Genomic DNA, 13160 nt, shown 5'->3' on the forward strand with positions numbered 1-13160 from the left:
CTCCCTCCCATTTTGTTGTGGTCGGTCTGTATGTTTCCCGTTTGTTTGGGAACTAATCATTAGTGCAATGGTTGCCACATGGAATATCTGGCTAGGCATTAATAGTTGCCTTTTGTCCCTTCCTACCTCAGAGGGCCAGATAAGAATAGACTTGCCATGACCCCAACGTTCACCAGTATTTCTCACTATACTTGTGAGAAAAGTTTTTGGTTTATGGAGGAAGTAAGATGACTGCATTGCAGAGGAGAAAATTGTATTTTATTTTCACATAATAGAGATCCTATAAAAACTAAAGAATGCAAAGGAATATTGCCTTGTAAGTGTTCCCCTCCAGTTAAATATTTCACAAAATAAATAAATCATTACAATACAGTCAAAACACAGTGGTTAAGTATCAAACATTTGCTTTAAATGTGTTGTATCCTCTATTATTTAATGCTGTCGTGAAAAAACTGACCGATCGTTTCCCTCATCTTATCCATATCCTATCCCTCTCCTCCAGATTATCTAGTGTCTCACAGGAGAATATGGAATATAAATAACATATTGAGATACTTCTGCATCTACCACAGTTCATTAGCTGGGACAGTATCTCCTGTGTTGTCCACATTACACACAAACTCCAGTTGCAAACTGTTTGGCACAGAAAAAAAAAGGATAAATATTGCATCCCGTGCCACAGAAAACACAGATCATCTCCTCCCACCAAATAAAGTACATGAGCTCAGTCAAAGTCAGGAGCAAAGATGATATTTTTGTGTAACAGTGTTAGTGCCTTGTTTCCAATTGAGAGATTTCTCAGTGAATGTCTTAATTTTACAGCTTTTTTTTCAGTATTAAAAACCTCTCAGTCCAGTGCTGCATATCCTCCTTCTCCAGTTGAGTTCTTCACTTCACACCACAATTGGGAGGAAGTGGGTGGCCATGTTCTTCCTGCGGGTTTTCTTCCCTCTCAGTGGCTTTCCATGGACATTCAAACCCACAAACATCTGCCTCTTCTTGTTCCTCCACTTTGAAGATGCGTACGTGTTGTAGCCATTCTCCTCAATCCGCTCTTTCAGGGTGCAGTCGACATTGAACTCTCTCTGGAAAAACAGTAGGTATCATGTTTCAGTGTTATAACCCTGACATGTGAGGTTAAGGCAAAACACAAATCATTTTCTTGTGCAAATCCATTGTGGTTGCACATGGTACCTTCTTTATTTACTACTCCTTAATCTACATTGCTTATTTTGCTTAGTGTGCTATGTGCAGAAACTATTGTGCATTTTGAAAATTGCACAGTTCTCATGGAGGTTTACGTGTCTGCACTGGTCTGCTTGTGATTCAGAGTTGACCCAGCAGTTAGATAAGTAAAGATAAAGACAAGACTTTGACACAAGAATCTAAGACTATCTCTGTCTCTTGAGCATCCAGATTGACCCCTGACTCGGATACTAACCGCTCCGTACAGTTCTCCCTTCCTGCTGATAGCCAGATAGTAGTTGCTGTTCAGCCCTTTGATGGCCACCACTCCCACGGCCACCGATGTGATTTCCAGAATACCTAGGATTCAGCAAAAAACACAGTTATATCAATATGCGTCAATAGTCAAAGGAAGTATAAGAATCATATGTCTTTTGAGCGTGTGAAATTACTTTTCAAGTATACGTTCTTTTGCTCAGACAAATGTAAAACTCAGATAATGCAGGAAGTAAAGGTAATAAAAAATATTTTCTGACCCCTGGTTGCTGTACATAAGAGTATAGGAAATACTCTGGCAGCAGTAAAAGGCCAACCTCTTGAGAAGACAAATCCATACAGTTCTACGGCGAGTAACTAATGGATAACAACGTATTCATGCTCGTTTCTGGACGTTTACAAGTGGGAACACACCGTGTGGGAATTCTGTGTAAGGGCACAATTATTCTTTGAGCACATTTATCATTTCAGTGATATTATAAAGTTGCTTTACAACCTACACCTGTGTAACAGGTTCCAGCTGTGCAGGCCATTTAGTTTGAAAATTAATGGGTGGATACCGCAGAGATTCTCAGGTTGTTTATGTTCTGTTTTGTATTTAGGTTTCTAAGTCCCTATACAAGTAATTCAGGTTTCTCATAGGCTATTAGAGGGGCTAATTTATACCCCAGTTAACAAGGGCATGCTTTTACCGCAGACAGCTGTGGTTATTTGTGTGGTCTCAGTATCAGAGGTCAGAGAGATATAACTTCCTAATGTGTCCTTTGACCACAGAACCCACTTGTCTCGTCTTATGCCGGTGTAAGTGAACCTCCCCGGGTTCCCATGGTATGTTTGATTTCATGCCTCCCTCCCTAACTTCCTTTCCCCACTTCCTGTGAGCTGTCTTTATTTTATCCTGATAAGCACACATATGTGTACGCACACACTTTCAGACACACACTTCAGCGTGGGGGTGTGAACTCCAGAGAGTCAACGACAACCTTTGATCAGATCAGGAGCCCCTCCTCTGTCTGATGACTGTTTGTGCGGCAGCCTGCTCTACTGTCAGACCCACTCTCCGGTGGCTGGGGGGCCTCTGAAGCTGGCAGCCTTGTACATGAGTGGACAGTGGAGGATGCAGGTGTGCACCCAAAGAACAATCCCTCTCATAAAAATACAGCAGTTTTTTTCCTCGTCCGTGAGGTCTTGACTGTATCAATTTCTAGTTCAAACAGTGGCACCTCGGGGCAATGAGGTCTGGAGCAGCAAGGCAGTGGTGGGGACTGTGACACAACGGCCATTGAAGATCTGAGAGGAGCTGGTTTTTGTATGGGATCGGGTGTCGGGTATGGAGTGAGGCTGTAAGACAATCTATGGCAGTCTCTGGCTGCTCTGTAAACATGGGAGGGATGAAAGGAAGGAGAACAGAGGAGGACAGAGGAGCCATGACAGTGAGACTGGGGGTGGAGTGAGGATTAGTAAGGCTGTAATGATCACTGATCAAAGTCAGCCACCGGAGGCAGGGGCGAGACAGATTGTATATACACACATACACACATGCACTAATGCACTCGCATTTACACACATTCACACACAGTTTATATTGTAGCAGGTGAATGTGCACTTGCACATAACTTGCACATTCAACCTGGCTATGAAACTACAAAAATCTCCATTCACTGTTCTCCACTGAATGCTTAGTTTGACCCACAAATGGAGAGTAATGAACTTATGGCTGCAGGTTATTGGAAAATACAATGAGACAAAACATGCTCTTCATTTAACTTCCTCCAGATTACAACACTAAGCCTTAAATGTGACAATACTGCTCTGTGTGAGGCAAATTTTACAAACCACACATGTAAAATGTATAGTCAGCCAGCCAGGTTCAGCTGTTTACGCGCAGCAGTTTTCCTTTTGCATGCTTTCTCCTAATGTGTGGCTTATTTGATACGCTCTGTTTGGAGTTACAACAGTAAATGGTGCGTTGGTTATGGAATGGAGGCACACAATGCCAGTGAGAATTAAAGGTGGTTTTTCCACAGTAGGATGCCAAAAAAACAAAACAAAAAAACGATGTGCTTTGCAGCTTGTATTGTTATTCTTTCTCACTCTTTCTTTCTTTATTTTTTTTTTTCCTAAATTAATGTTCAGTCACTGCACAAAATAACATTTGGGCAGGATATAAATTTTGATTGGTACCATTCCTTTGCAGACAAATGGTGTGGAGTGAGGCATAAATCAGGATATATAGTAATAACACTTGATAAGGACCACACTGAGTGTATTTACATAGAAGGGATATCCATCCTCTTCCTCGCCGCAGAGAAAACCTATACATCTCTCTCCTTGAACCTCCATAAGAGCACCATCTGTTTTTTTCCCACGCAAAAGGCCACTGCTTTGATTAAAGGAGATGAATGTGCACAAAGACACACACACTTACACACACACACACATTCACATATGTCATATACACACACTTCTTGAGCCATGTCAAAAAGCATCTTGCACACATGGTTTGGTCCCTATAGCACAGAAACACAAATGGTGGCTTGACACAAATACACATTTGCACAGATCTTGAAAGGCTCACTCTCTAACACATTCACAGCCGTGGATAATTAACTAAAACTCTGAGATTTTGCTTAGGTCTTATTTAGCAATATATCGCTAGTCACTCTGAGCTGCAAGTTGTCCATAAATTTAAGAGAACTCAGCTGTGACTCATAGATATTTTAATTACGTACTTAGGCCATGCAGATAGCTACTTAGCTGACTTTAACATAATCTCCCTCTCTTTTTCTCTGCCTCTCTGTAACCTCAGCACAGGCTCCCAGCGGGTTGGAAAGCCATGTGGGACAGTTTTGCGCTGGCATCCCCATAAATCTGTGGGAGGCTGGATACTGGCTCTTTAACAGACAGTGAGCCGGGTCCTTGCAGGGCCACAGGCAGCACCCAAAACCAAAGCCTTCACATGCCAAACACCTCTTACTAAAATATGATAAATATTTAAATTTGTCTGTCGTTCTGAATGCAGTGTGTCTTTGCCTTGCAACTTCTGGTTTAGGAAAAGGCAAGCTGTCCTCCACTCAATGCAAAAAAAAAAAAAAAAAAAAAAAAAAAAAAAAGTCACTTCAAGGGACCATCGAGGGTCTACAAAGGACGTCAGCCCTGGGATCATGTCTAGCCCCAGGGGCCAGAGCAAAGACTGAGGCTGCTGTTGTGTAGTATCCTTTACCGTGAGAACCTGATATGAGGGCACATAATCCACACACAGTGTCCCCAGACCCCCTCAGGACACAGCTTTTTGATGGCACCACCATTGATACTGAAGACGCGCGGCTTTGATGTGGCCACAATGATGTTCAGCCATGTCATTCATGAACTTGTACCTCTAGAGAGTCCCCTGTGCTCCCTTTCACCGGCCTTCCCATTGCGCAATCTGCACTAACTCACTGACTTTTGAAAGAGACACATGAAACAAGCTCCTAAAAATGAGTAGTTGTAAGTCAGTAAATAAAGACGACAGAGGGATAAATCATCACTCAAACATACATAAAATTTAGGATAAATTCACACACCACTATTGATAAACTGAGTGAGGACTTCCTTATGCCGTTTCCGTTTTACAATTTAAAAGAGACACTAAAAGCAGCAGTAAAGGCATCACGATGTAATACGGTCAGTAAATAAAGTTGCCTCTGTCGTGACCTTGTCAAAACAAACATCTTCCCTGACATTCTGCCATTTCCCCCAAGTCACTTTGATTGAATGTGTGGTTTAGCTCTCCCAAGAGGAACATTAAAAGCTTCCATATAGACTCACTAAGGGGTTGGGGGACATAGGAGAGGGAGAAAAAGAGCATATGAGAAGGACAGTCGTGTGTGTGTGTGTGTGTGTCAGTAATAATAAGCAAGCACATGTGTCGTCGTTGGCTGCTATATGATCACACACCCACTGGAGCATGTGAGTGCCCGCTGGCTGATACACACACGTAGCTCAGTGGGAAAGCCGGGAAACTAATGAGAATGCTATTTTACTGACTGATATGCCGAAAACATACAACATGTAATCACTTTAAAGACGTGTTTCTTTTCGAGTGAACACGTCAAACTGTTTTAAACAAATGTCTGATCTGTGACTGAGGGTATGTAATTTGCTCAACGCTGGCTGGCAGGCGAACAATCTGAGTGGGAGAGTGAAAGAGACAGACACACAGAGAGGCAGAAAGAATCTAAAAGCATCAATGAGACTGACAACCATATCCTCCACCCCTCCCCAAAGCCCTGCTTCTTCTGTGGTTGTTATCAGTGCTGTTTACCCTGGGCTGTGAAGACTGCCTGATAATGGCTAGGTTATCTGTCCCTGCTTCTTTTTAAGCCATCTGAGCTACCATTATTGTGCTGAGTGTTTGGACAGGAGAGATATCAGTGGGATGTCTGGTTTTAAACAAAAAGACGGCACTAATCAGGGATTGCTTCATCAAAACTACCAGCCATTGGGCAAGCTGGCAGCCTTTGAAAATGAACAAATACATTTTTTATTTAAATTCAATGGTTTGCATCAAGTTGTTTGTTAATTTATTTACCTATGTGTGTTTATGTTACGTAACTTTTGAAGGGGTTAGAAGGTTTTTTTTCTCAAAGAATGAACACCTGATTTTTCAAATTGGGTATAAACAAACATTTAAGAGGATTTCTTGTTGCCAGCAATGTCCCTGACTAAAAGCAGTCAACAGGTGCTTTTTGTTATGTGTAATACGTCAGTGTCTCAAAATCCAAACAAGTTCAGAAGTTTTGGTTGCAGAGGTTGACAGCATTCACGTTACACTGGCAGTTTGAAAAGTTAAAATTGACATGTTTTAACCAAATGAACCTTGGCTCAAGTCACTTTGAACATTTTCTACCCCCACTGAGACTCAGATCATCTTTAGGGTCTGATTGGCTCTTTTTTTGTCTGCTTTTGTAAGTTAGCTAGTTACTTACTGAGGGGGTCGTCCTTGCTCTTGGTTCCATTGACCTTTCCATTCTTATCGATCCTCAGGAAAAACTTCTGGAAAGAGAACAGCTTCCTCCTCCGTATGTCCCCCTGGAGATGAGTGTAGCTGCGCACATGCCTACCCTGCGGTCCCCCAGTCCGACCCAGGGGGCCCCCAGTGGCCCTTGGCCTAGAGACGACCTCAGTCTCAGAAATGTTCAGTGGGGCCCTCAGAGTTTGTGGGTTGGTGAGCCTCAGTCTGTCTCTACGGGGCTGATGACAGGCCACCCCAGGTAGGCAGAAAAAGAAAACCACCAGGGAAACCAGAAGAGGCAAAGACAGGGAGGAAAGCAGCGTTGATGACCTTAGTCTGGAGCTGGTCCCAGAACCAGAACGAGCCCCTAACCCAGCCCTGGAGCAGGACGAGGCAGAGGCAGCCTTACTCCCTCCAGCAGCCCATCTGATCATGGTAGTGTGCTGTGTGGAGGACTAGAGGCATGGTCCCCCTGCAGAGTCCAAATTATTTAGCACCTGTATGAATTTTGTAGATTTCCCTCTGAATTATTTTTGACTGTTCAACAAGTCACAGTGTTTCACACTGATATTCCACCAAATTCTCTTGTCCTCTGTTAAAAAGGTTTTAGGCAGATTATCAGAAAATCTGCAGTCCAAGTCTGTTTTGGAAAATAAATACAGTCTGAGTGAACAAAGATTACGTAAAAAAAACAAACAAACAACAACAATACACCAATTACTATGTGTGTATTCCAGTAACAAACCTGTTTTTCCACTTTCTATTTATTTCTAAATAGTAAAATTATGACTAATATGCTTGGCTGCTCCAGTGGGACCTTTGTATTTCCAGGCAGTTGCTCAATTTAAGAAAAAAGAAAGGAAAAGAGAAAGAAAATCCAAAAAATATAAAGTTCACTGATATCCAGGTAGAAACTTTGCCATGTGTAAAACTCCTTAGTTCCAGTGAAATAAAAAACGGTGCACCACACAATCTACCTGTCTGATAGCTGCTACGCTCCACATGTGAAGGAAAGCACTTTCAGATTTCACTCTGAGGAGCAAAAACAAGATTCAAGACTTAAAAAGGGAACGTTGGTCAATCCAGGCGCATGTCAGATAATCCATCTGTCTTCTGTTGCCCTGCTCCTCTCGCTCTCTCCTCATCTCTCTCTCTCTACTCCCAAATGACTCCACCTTCATACAGCATCGAGGTAACGGTCTGGGGAGGTCTTTCTCCCTCGTCTGAGGGTTGAGTCAGAGTTGTTCGCCTCCTCTCTGTTAGCTCCTTGATATGAGGATTCCTGGTGTGATCTCCTTACCTGAAGGGTGATCACAGAAAATGACTGTGTGTTGTGTTGTGTGTAGCTGTGTGACTCTGTTAGTTATTTGATCCCTCCCTCCTTTACTCAACTTCCCCTCTCACATATGGGAGCAAGTACTGCTCTGCATGTGTGTGTGTGTGTGTGTGTGTGTGTGTGTGTGTGTGTGTGTGTGTGTGTGTGTGTGTGCCTACATACAAGCAAATCTAACTTGTGAGAGTGGGTGATAGCAGAGTTTATCTGAGTAAATGCCGCAGAACAGAAAGAAGCATTCTGGTAGTTTTGGATCAGTCCCTATAGGGTACAGATTGTGCTGCTGATTGCTTTATTGGCTAATCAAAGAGTGTACTTGCTTTTACTGTGTACAGCTGCAAAAAAAAAAAGTTGTATTTTCCACTCAGCATGTCTTTTTTTTTCTTATTCAGTACATACATGTGTCCGTATGGCTATGAGTGTGAAAGGGATAAGTATCACAGACTGAAATGCAACCACTTATTACTCATTAGGATGTGATAATCCTGACAAGTGGCCACCCTCCTTTATCTCCTTTATATTAAGTTACTATTGCCGGTTCCAGTCTGGATGCTGCCTTATCACACCCATCTTGCTAAGGCCTCTCTCTTTCCCTCAAGGCACTTTATCGTAGTGTGTTATTTCTCCTGCGGCGATGTAATGCAATGAAGCTCTCAAGTTTCACTCACCAGACCTGAGCCTTCCTCTGTGACTCAGGTGTCTGAGTGGCCCTCAGCCAATGAGACTCTCTTTTACTGACCATGCATCATTTTGTCCTCATGGCAAGGCAGGCACAGGATGAACAATGTCATAGCGGACTAGACAGCAATATACAGTATGCGCAGTGAGTGTGCAAAATATTATGGAAGTCACTATTTTTATGAAGCTGAGGTAAATAAATCGTTATCTCTTATTAGTTTTACTGATATATAGTTACACATGAGGTGAAGCAGCAGAGTTAGAGGAAACAGTTTGCGACTTTTCTAGCAGTCCACTGGGATAAACAAAACTTGTGCTGGCGGTCTTATCTATTCTCCCTGACTTTATTGTGAGGGTCTGTCCTGTTCCTTGCTTTTCTTCCCTTAAGTCCTAGTTTTTAGTGCACGCTTTAATGTCTGTCAACGATCTATGGCCAGAGAAGTCTGGTCTTGGCATGGCTTTATCTGGGGATACAAACAAAGCAATCTTATCAGCACTTCCTTTGTGGTGTCCCTTCCCACTGTGATAACATGAATCAGTGCACAGGAAACAGAGCTGGGAGGAGCAGGCCTTATTTATATTGATTATTGTTGCAGCAATAATGGTGGAGCAATAGTTTTCTGGATTTACTTGCATCACTTAAAATGGCGTCCTCCTAATATGAATGGTAAATAGACTATGAATTACTGAATAAGAATGTTCATTTCTTCGACTGGGTTTAAAACTTCTTTTTAACATGTTGCAGTTCAGTAAGAACCTTTCCTAATTTTCCCACTGAGGTTGAATACTTTCAAATTCCAGTGACTTAGTGACCAAGTGATCATAGGTCAAGATCCTCTGGGTAAAGCAAATTTATAAAACAGGTTTAAGACATATATTTTGGTATAAATAGTACATTAAATACCTTGTTACAGTGGAGAGTCATATCCAAAGCTATGTACTTGCATAAGCAGTATGAGCTAAATTACTTGAACATTCCTGAACTGACAGCTTGGAGCAGCGTGTTGCACACTTTAATACATCAGGATTGCATTTGAAATTATATCACATTGAAGGCATGTGTCAGATTCTCAGATCAGGGTTCAGAGACTGGAGAGTCTAAACTGTCTCCTTCCACTGAGACAGTAATGTCCTCTGTAGGTGCCTGCAGATGCTGAAAGACTCGCGAGATTTGCAGGATTTCTTTGGAAGCCAAGGAGCAAATTCTTTGTAAACGTAACCATGCCTTATTTTTTTCCTCCTAAACGCAATATAAGTGAGATTTGCAGGCTCTGGAGAAGGTCTCATCTTTCTCCCTGTGCTACAGCTTTAGCATTTAGTTTATCTTTATAGATCTATCTCCCTGAATTGCATTTTAAAGTTCAAAACAATAGGCAATAGAACAGGCAAATGTGCTACTGATCCCTCCCTACAGGCTGTGGCTCTAGCTGGGTTCTTATGCTCAGAATTCTCAAAAACAAAAACATAATTACAATAAAGGCAATGAAAAGTTAAATACAGGAAATTTATACGCATCAGCGAAGATTTTATTTCACACAGCACCAATTGCCAAAAAGGAAAATGAATCAAGGTGAAACACGTGCAAAAATTCCTTTTATTCTTTTAGTGTGTAATGTTAGTGAGTTTCACAAAAGCAAACTCCACATTTTTTTCAAAGAAGCTGTATTCAGATTAGCAATCTGCTACAGTCATAAATCAATATTTGTGTGATGACACTTTTTAGTTTTTTTTTATTTTAATCACATTCAAACAAAGGAACAAGGTGAAATTTGTTGATCATTTTGGTGAATGTGTATTTCATTTTGAATGTAAAAGGCCGGTAGCAGAAATATGATCCACAAAAACTATGACTTATTGGTAACTTACTTAATCCACCTAGTCTAATTGTTTTATCGATGATTACTTCAATGTTTGTATGCAAAAAAAAAAGCAAATATATGTATAAAAATCACTATAGAAATAAATAAAGTTTATCTTCTTAATGTCAAGGTTGTCCAATTATGTCACAAAAACTAAATGCAATTTTTTTTGTCAAATCAGAAGTGATAACCGACTATGTTGATGATCTATGTTGTCAGAGTCTCTGTGTGTCTTTGACTGGCATTACTTATCTCTTTTGCTATGAAGTTATGATGACCTAGGAGTAGGTTCAGTTATTATATATTATCATTATTAGTGAATGTGAGTGTGAATGGTTGTCTCTATGTGCCCTGCAATAAGCTGGTGACTTGTCCAGGGTGTACCCCGCCTCTTGCCCAAAGTCAACTGGGATAGGCTCCAGCCTCACAGTGACCCTGATGAGGACAAGTGCTTACAGACAATGGATGGATCGATTATTATTATCATCATTATTATTATTATTTTGTGCTCTTTAGGATAGTGACAGCTTGAGACAGTGAGCAAAGTGGGGAGAGAGAGTAGACAGAATGTAGTAAAGGCTCATGGGTTGGAATCAAACCCAGGCCTCTGCAGTAAGGACTCAGCCTTAGTATGCGCTGTGCACTATACAAGGACACCTTGGAAATATTGGATTGAATTTTTGATTTTTTCTCAAATATAAGTCATTTTGCATGCAGAATCTTATATCTGAAGCTCTCATTTAAGTGTAACTACTAAGTGAATCCATAGTTTTGGTTTTGCTTAATCCTCATCCATGTGGCAGCAGGTGGATCCAGCACTGAGTACCATGTAATCTGTTGTTCTGTCTGTTCAACGTACTGTAACACATTAGCAAGTTGAACTGTGGAAATTCACCTTATTCATGTCATGTGTCTCTGATTTTGCCTGGCCTCATTGTGAGTATATTAGCCCCTCCCTTTTTGGTACACTATCATTAAGCAGATGTTTTACAAAGAAAAGCACCTCACTCCAAGTTGCTCAAGCTCAAATCCATATGTGGTCTATGAGAGAGTCAAACGCACAACTCACAAACAACCAAACTGACCTATGGGAACCATGTGTGTGTCTGTCTGCGTTCCCTGGGGCCCGCTCTGTGTGTGCTGGGTCAGAAGAGGCTTTAATAAAGAAACAGGCCTGGTACAGGGATGCCAGTCTGACTGCCTGGGGACATCCAACCTGATGGGGTCCAGATGAGAGCCACCAGACTGGACTTCTTCCTCCAAACCAACAGCCAGTTGGTGCACAGATTACGTTCCACTGCCTTCTTCCTTGAGCCTCTGGTTTGGTTTTCTTTTGGATTTAAGGGGTAAACTGCCAGATTAAAGTGACATTTTCCCTTGATCTTAGTTTAAAGCTTTTCATATATCACAGGAAGATGTGTTACCTCATGCTCCAAAGACAAAACTTGCAAACATATGGCTTGGCTCATTCTGTTAGTCATCAAATGTAAATATTTAATATGTTCTTGGCCGTTGTGTTGGGGGTGTCTGGTAACCTACAAGATGAGGTTGCTGTTTCCTGCTTTACGGTGATCACTAGATGTTTGTCATGTTATCTTCTACGTCCTGAACAGGCACTTACATCATCCTCCAGTGTCAGTTTCAGCAGGGCAGAGGAATTTACTTACAGGTCAGACACTGGATCAGCTGAACGGTCCTCTGTCTTACTCAGGGCAATATGAGGTGACACAGCAGTAAATTTTACAACAAAATGTTTTATTTGTATAAGGCAATGTGATCATAACTGAACTTTAAACCTTGATATATACACAGAGAGAATATGTCAATCAGTTGTGAAAAATCAATGTTTAGAACTGCTTTATGGCAATAGTTGATTTCTAATATTTCTTGACCATGTCATATATGTCATTTTCTAGATTAGTAGAAATTCATGTCTGTTCTTTTTTTTACCTGGTTTTCTAGAAAATGTAACATCATGATGTACATTACATTATTATATTTCGATATAAAAATAACTTACTGTGATATATGGTTTGCATCCACATCATCCATCCCTAATAATAAGCATCAGATATCTGTCCTATCAGACAAATGTCATATTTTGTATTTTCCACTTACCTGCCAATCAGACATGCTCTAACCATTATTACAATACGTCCTTAAGCTTGGAGCCAACATCTATTTGCTACTGTTGGCTGTGTGCAAAAAAACATTGACTGTTGGATCCAAAACCACAATTGTTTGGCTTTAGAACACTTAAATTCTGTTGCACAAGCTGTTAAAAGTAATTTTATGGCCATGTTTGCCCTTTTTAGAGAACAACCAGTCAATAGCCACTTATGTTGTTTTGAAACACATTGGTTCTGCTCAGTCTCTATGTCTAGAACATTGGTGGGAAAATTCTATATAATAATTAAGATATAAACTATATATATTTATAATATTGCCTTAAAGTCGAAAGTCAGAATATTTTGATATTTTTCAGCATTTCCTAATTATTTTCTTTTGTGCAACTCTGCAAAGACAATGACATAATAGAATGAGATGTGGTTAGGTAATACAACTGGACGGTGTTTGCTTCGTCATGATAAGACACGCACACACGCACGCACACACACACACACACACACACGCGTACCCTGCTGGTTTTTAGGACATCATGCTCCACACTGACCTAGTATTGTGTTACTCCTTCCATTACTGCTGACTAACTCTTAGTCTCTGACTTGAATGATAGCACATGCATGGAGTGGGCCAACGTCCGTCCGTGTCAAGTTATCTGGCACAGAGGAACCTGGGCCAGCTAAACCCGATCTCTGAAACAGAGCCTGGT

At 41.1% G+C, this 13160-nt stretch overlaps 1 protein-coding gene across 1 annotated transcript; it reads right to left on the reverse strand.

Annotated features, from left to right (window-relative positions):
* Nucleotides 1-308: 308 nt before the first annotated feature.
* fgf10b (fibroblast growth factor 10b) lies at nucleotides 309-7812 on the reverse strand. The gene is made up of 3 exons (XM_010735975.3): nucleotides 6432-7812; nucleotides 1442-1545; nucleotides 309-1085 (listed from the first exon to the last, which is right to left on the reverse strand). Exons 1-3 carry the CDS (start codon nucleotides 6889-6891, stop codon nucleotides 894-896), a joined length of 756 nt encoding a protein of 251 aa, XP_010734277.3. The 5' UTR covers nucleotides 6892-7812; the 3' UTR covers nucleotides 309-893.
* Nucleotides 7813-13160: the final 5348 nt, after the last annotated feature.

This window comes from Larimichthys crocea, chromosome III (assembly GCF_000972845.2).
Source record: "Larimichthys crocea isolate SSNF chromosome III, L_crocea_2.0, whole genome shotgun sequence".
Classification (NCBI taxonomy): domain Eukaryota; kingdom Metazoa; phylum Chordata; class Actinopteri; family Sciaenidae; genus Larimichthys; species Larimichthys crocea.

Bases quoted from the DNA above. Each gene is read 5' to 3' on its own strand.
- fgf10b (XM_010735975.3), bottom strand. From the start codon at position 6,891: ATGATCAGATGGGCTGCTGGAGGGAGTAAGGCTGCCTCTGCCTCGTCC. The intron at 1,546-6,431 runs GTAAGTAACTAG...GCTGAATCCTAG, and splicing joins GAGCAAGGACGACCCCCTCA to GTATTCTGGAAATCACATCG. The intron at 1,086-1,441 runs GTTAGTATCCGA...CTGTTTTTCCAG, and splicing joins AGGGAGAACTGTACGGAGCG to AGAGAGTTCAATGTCGACTG.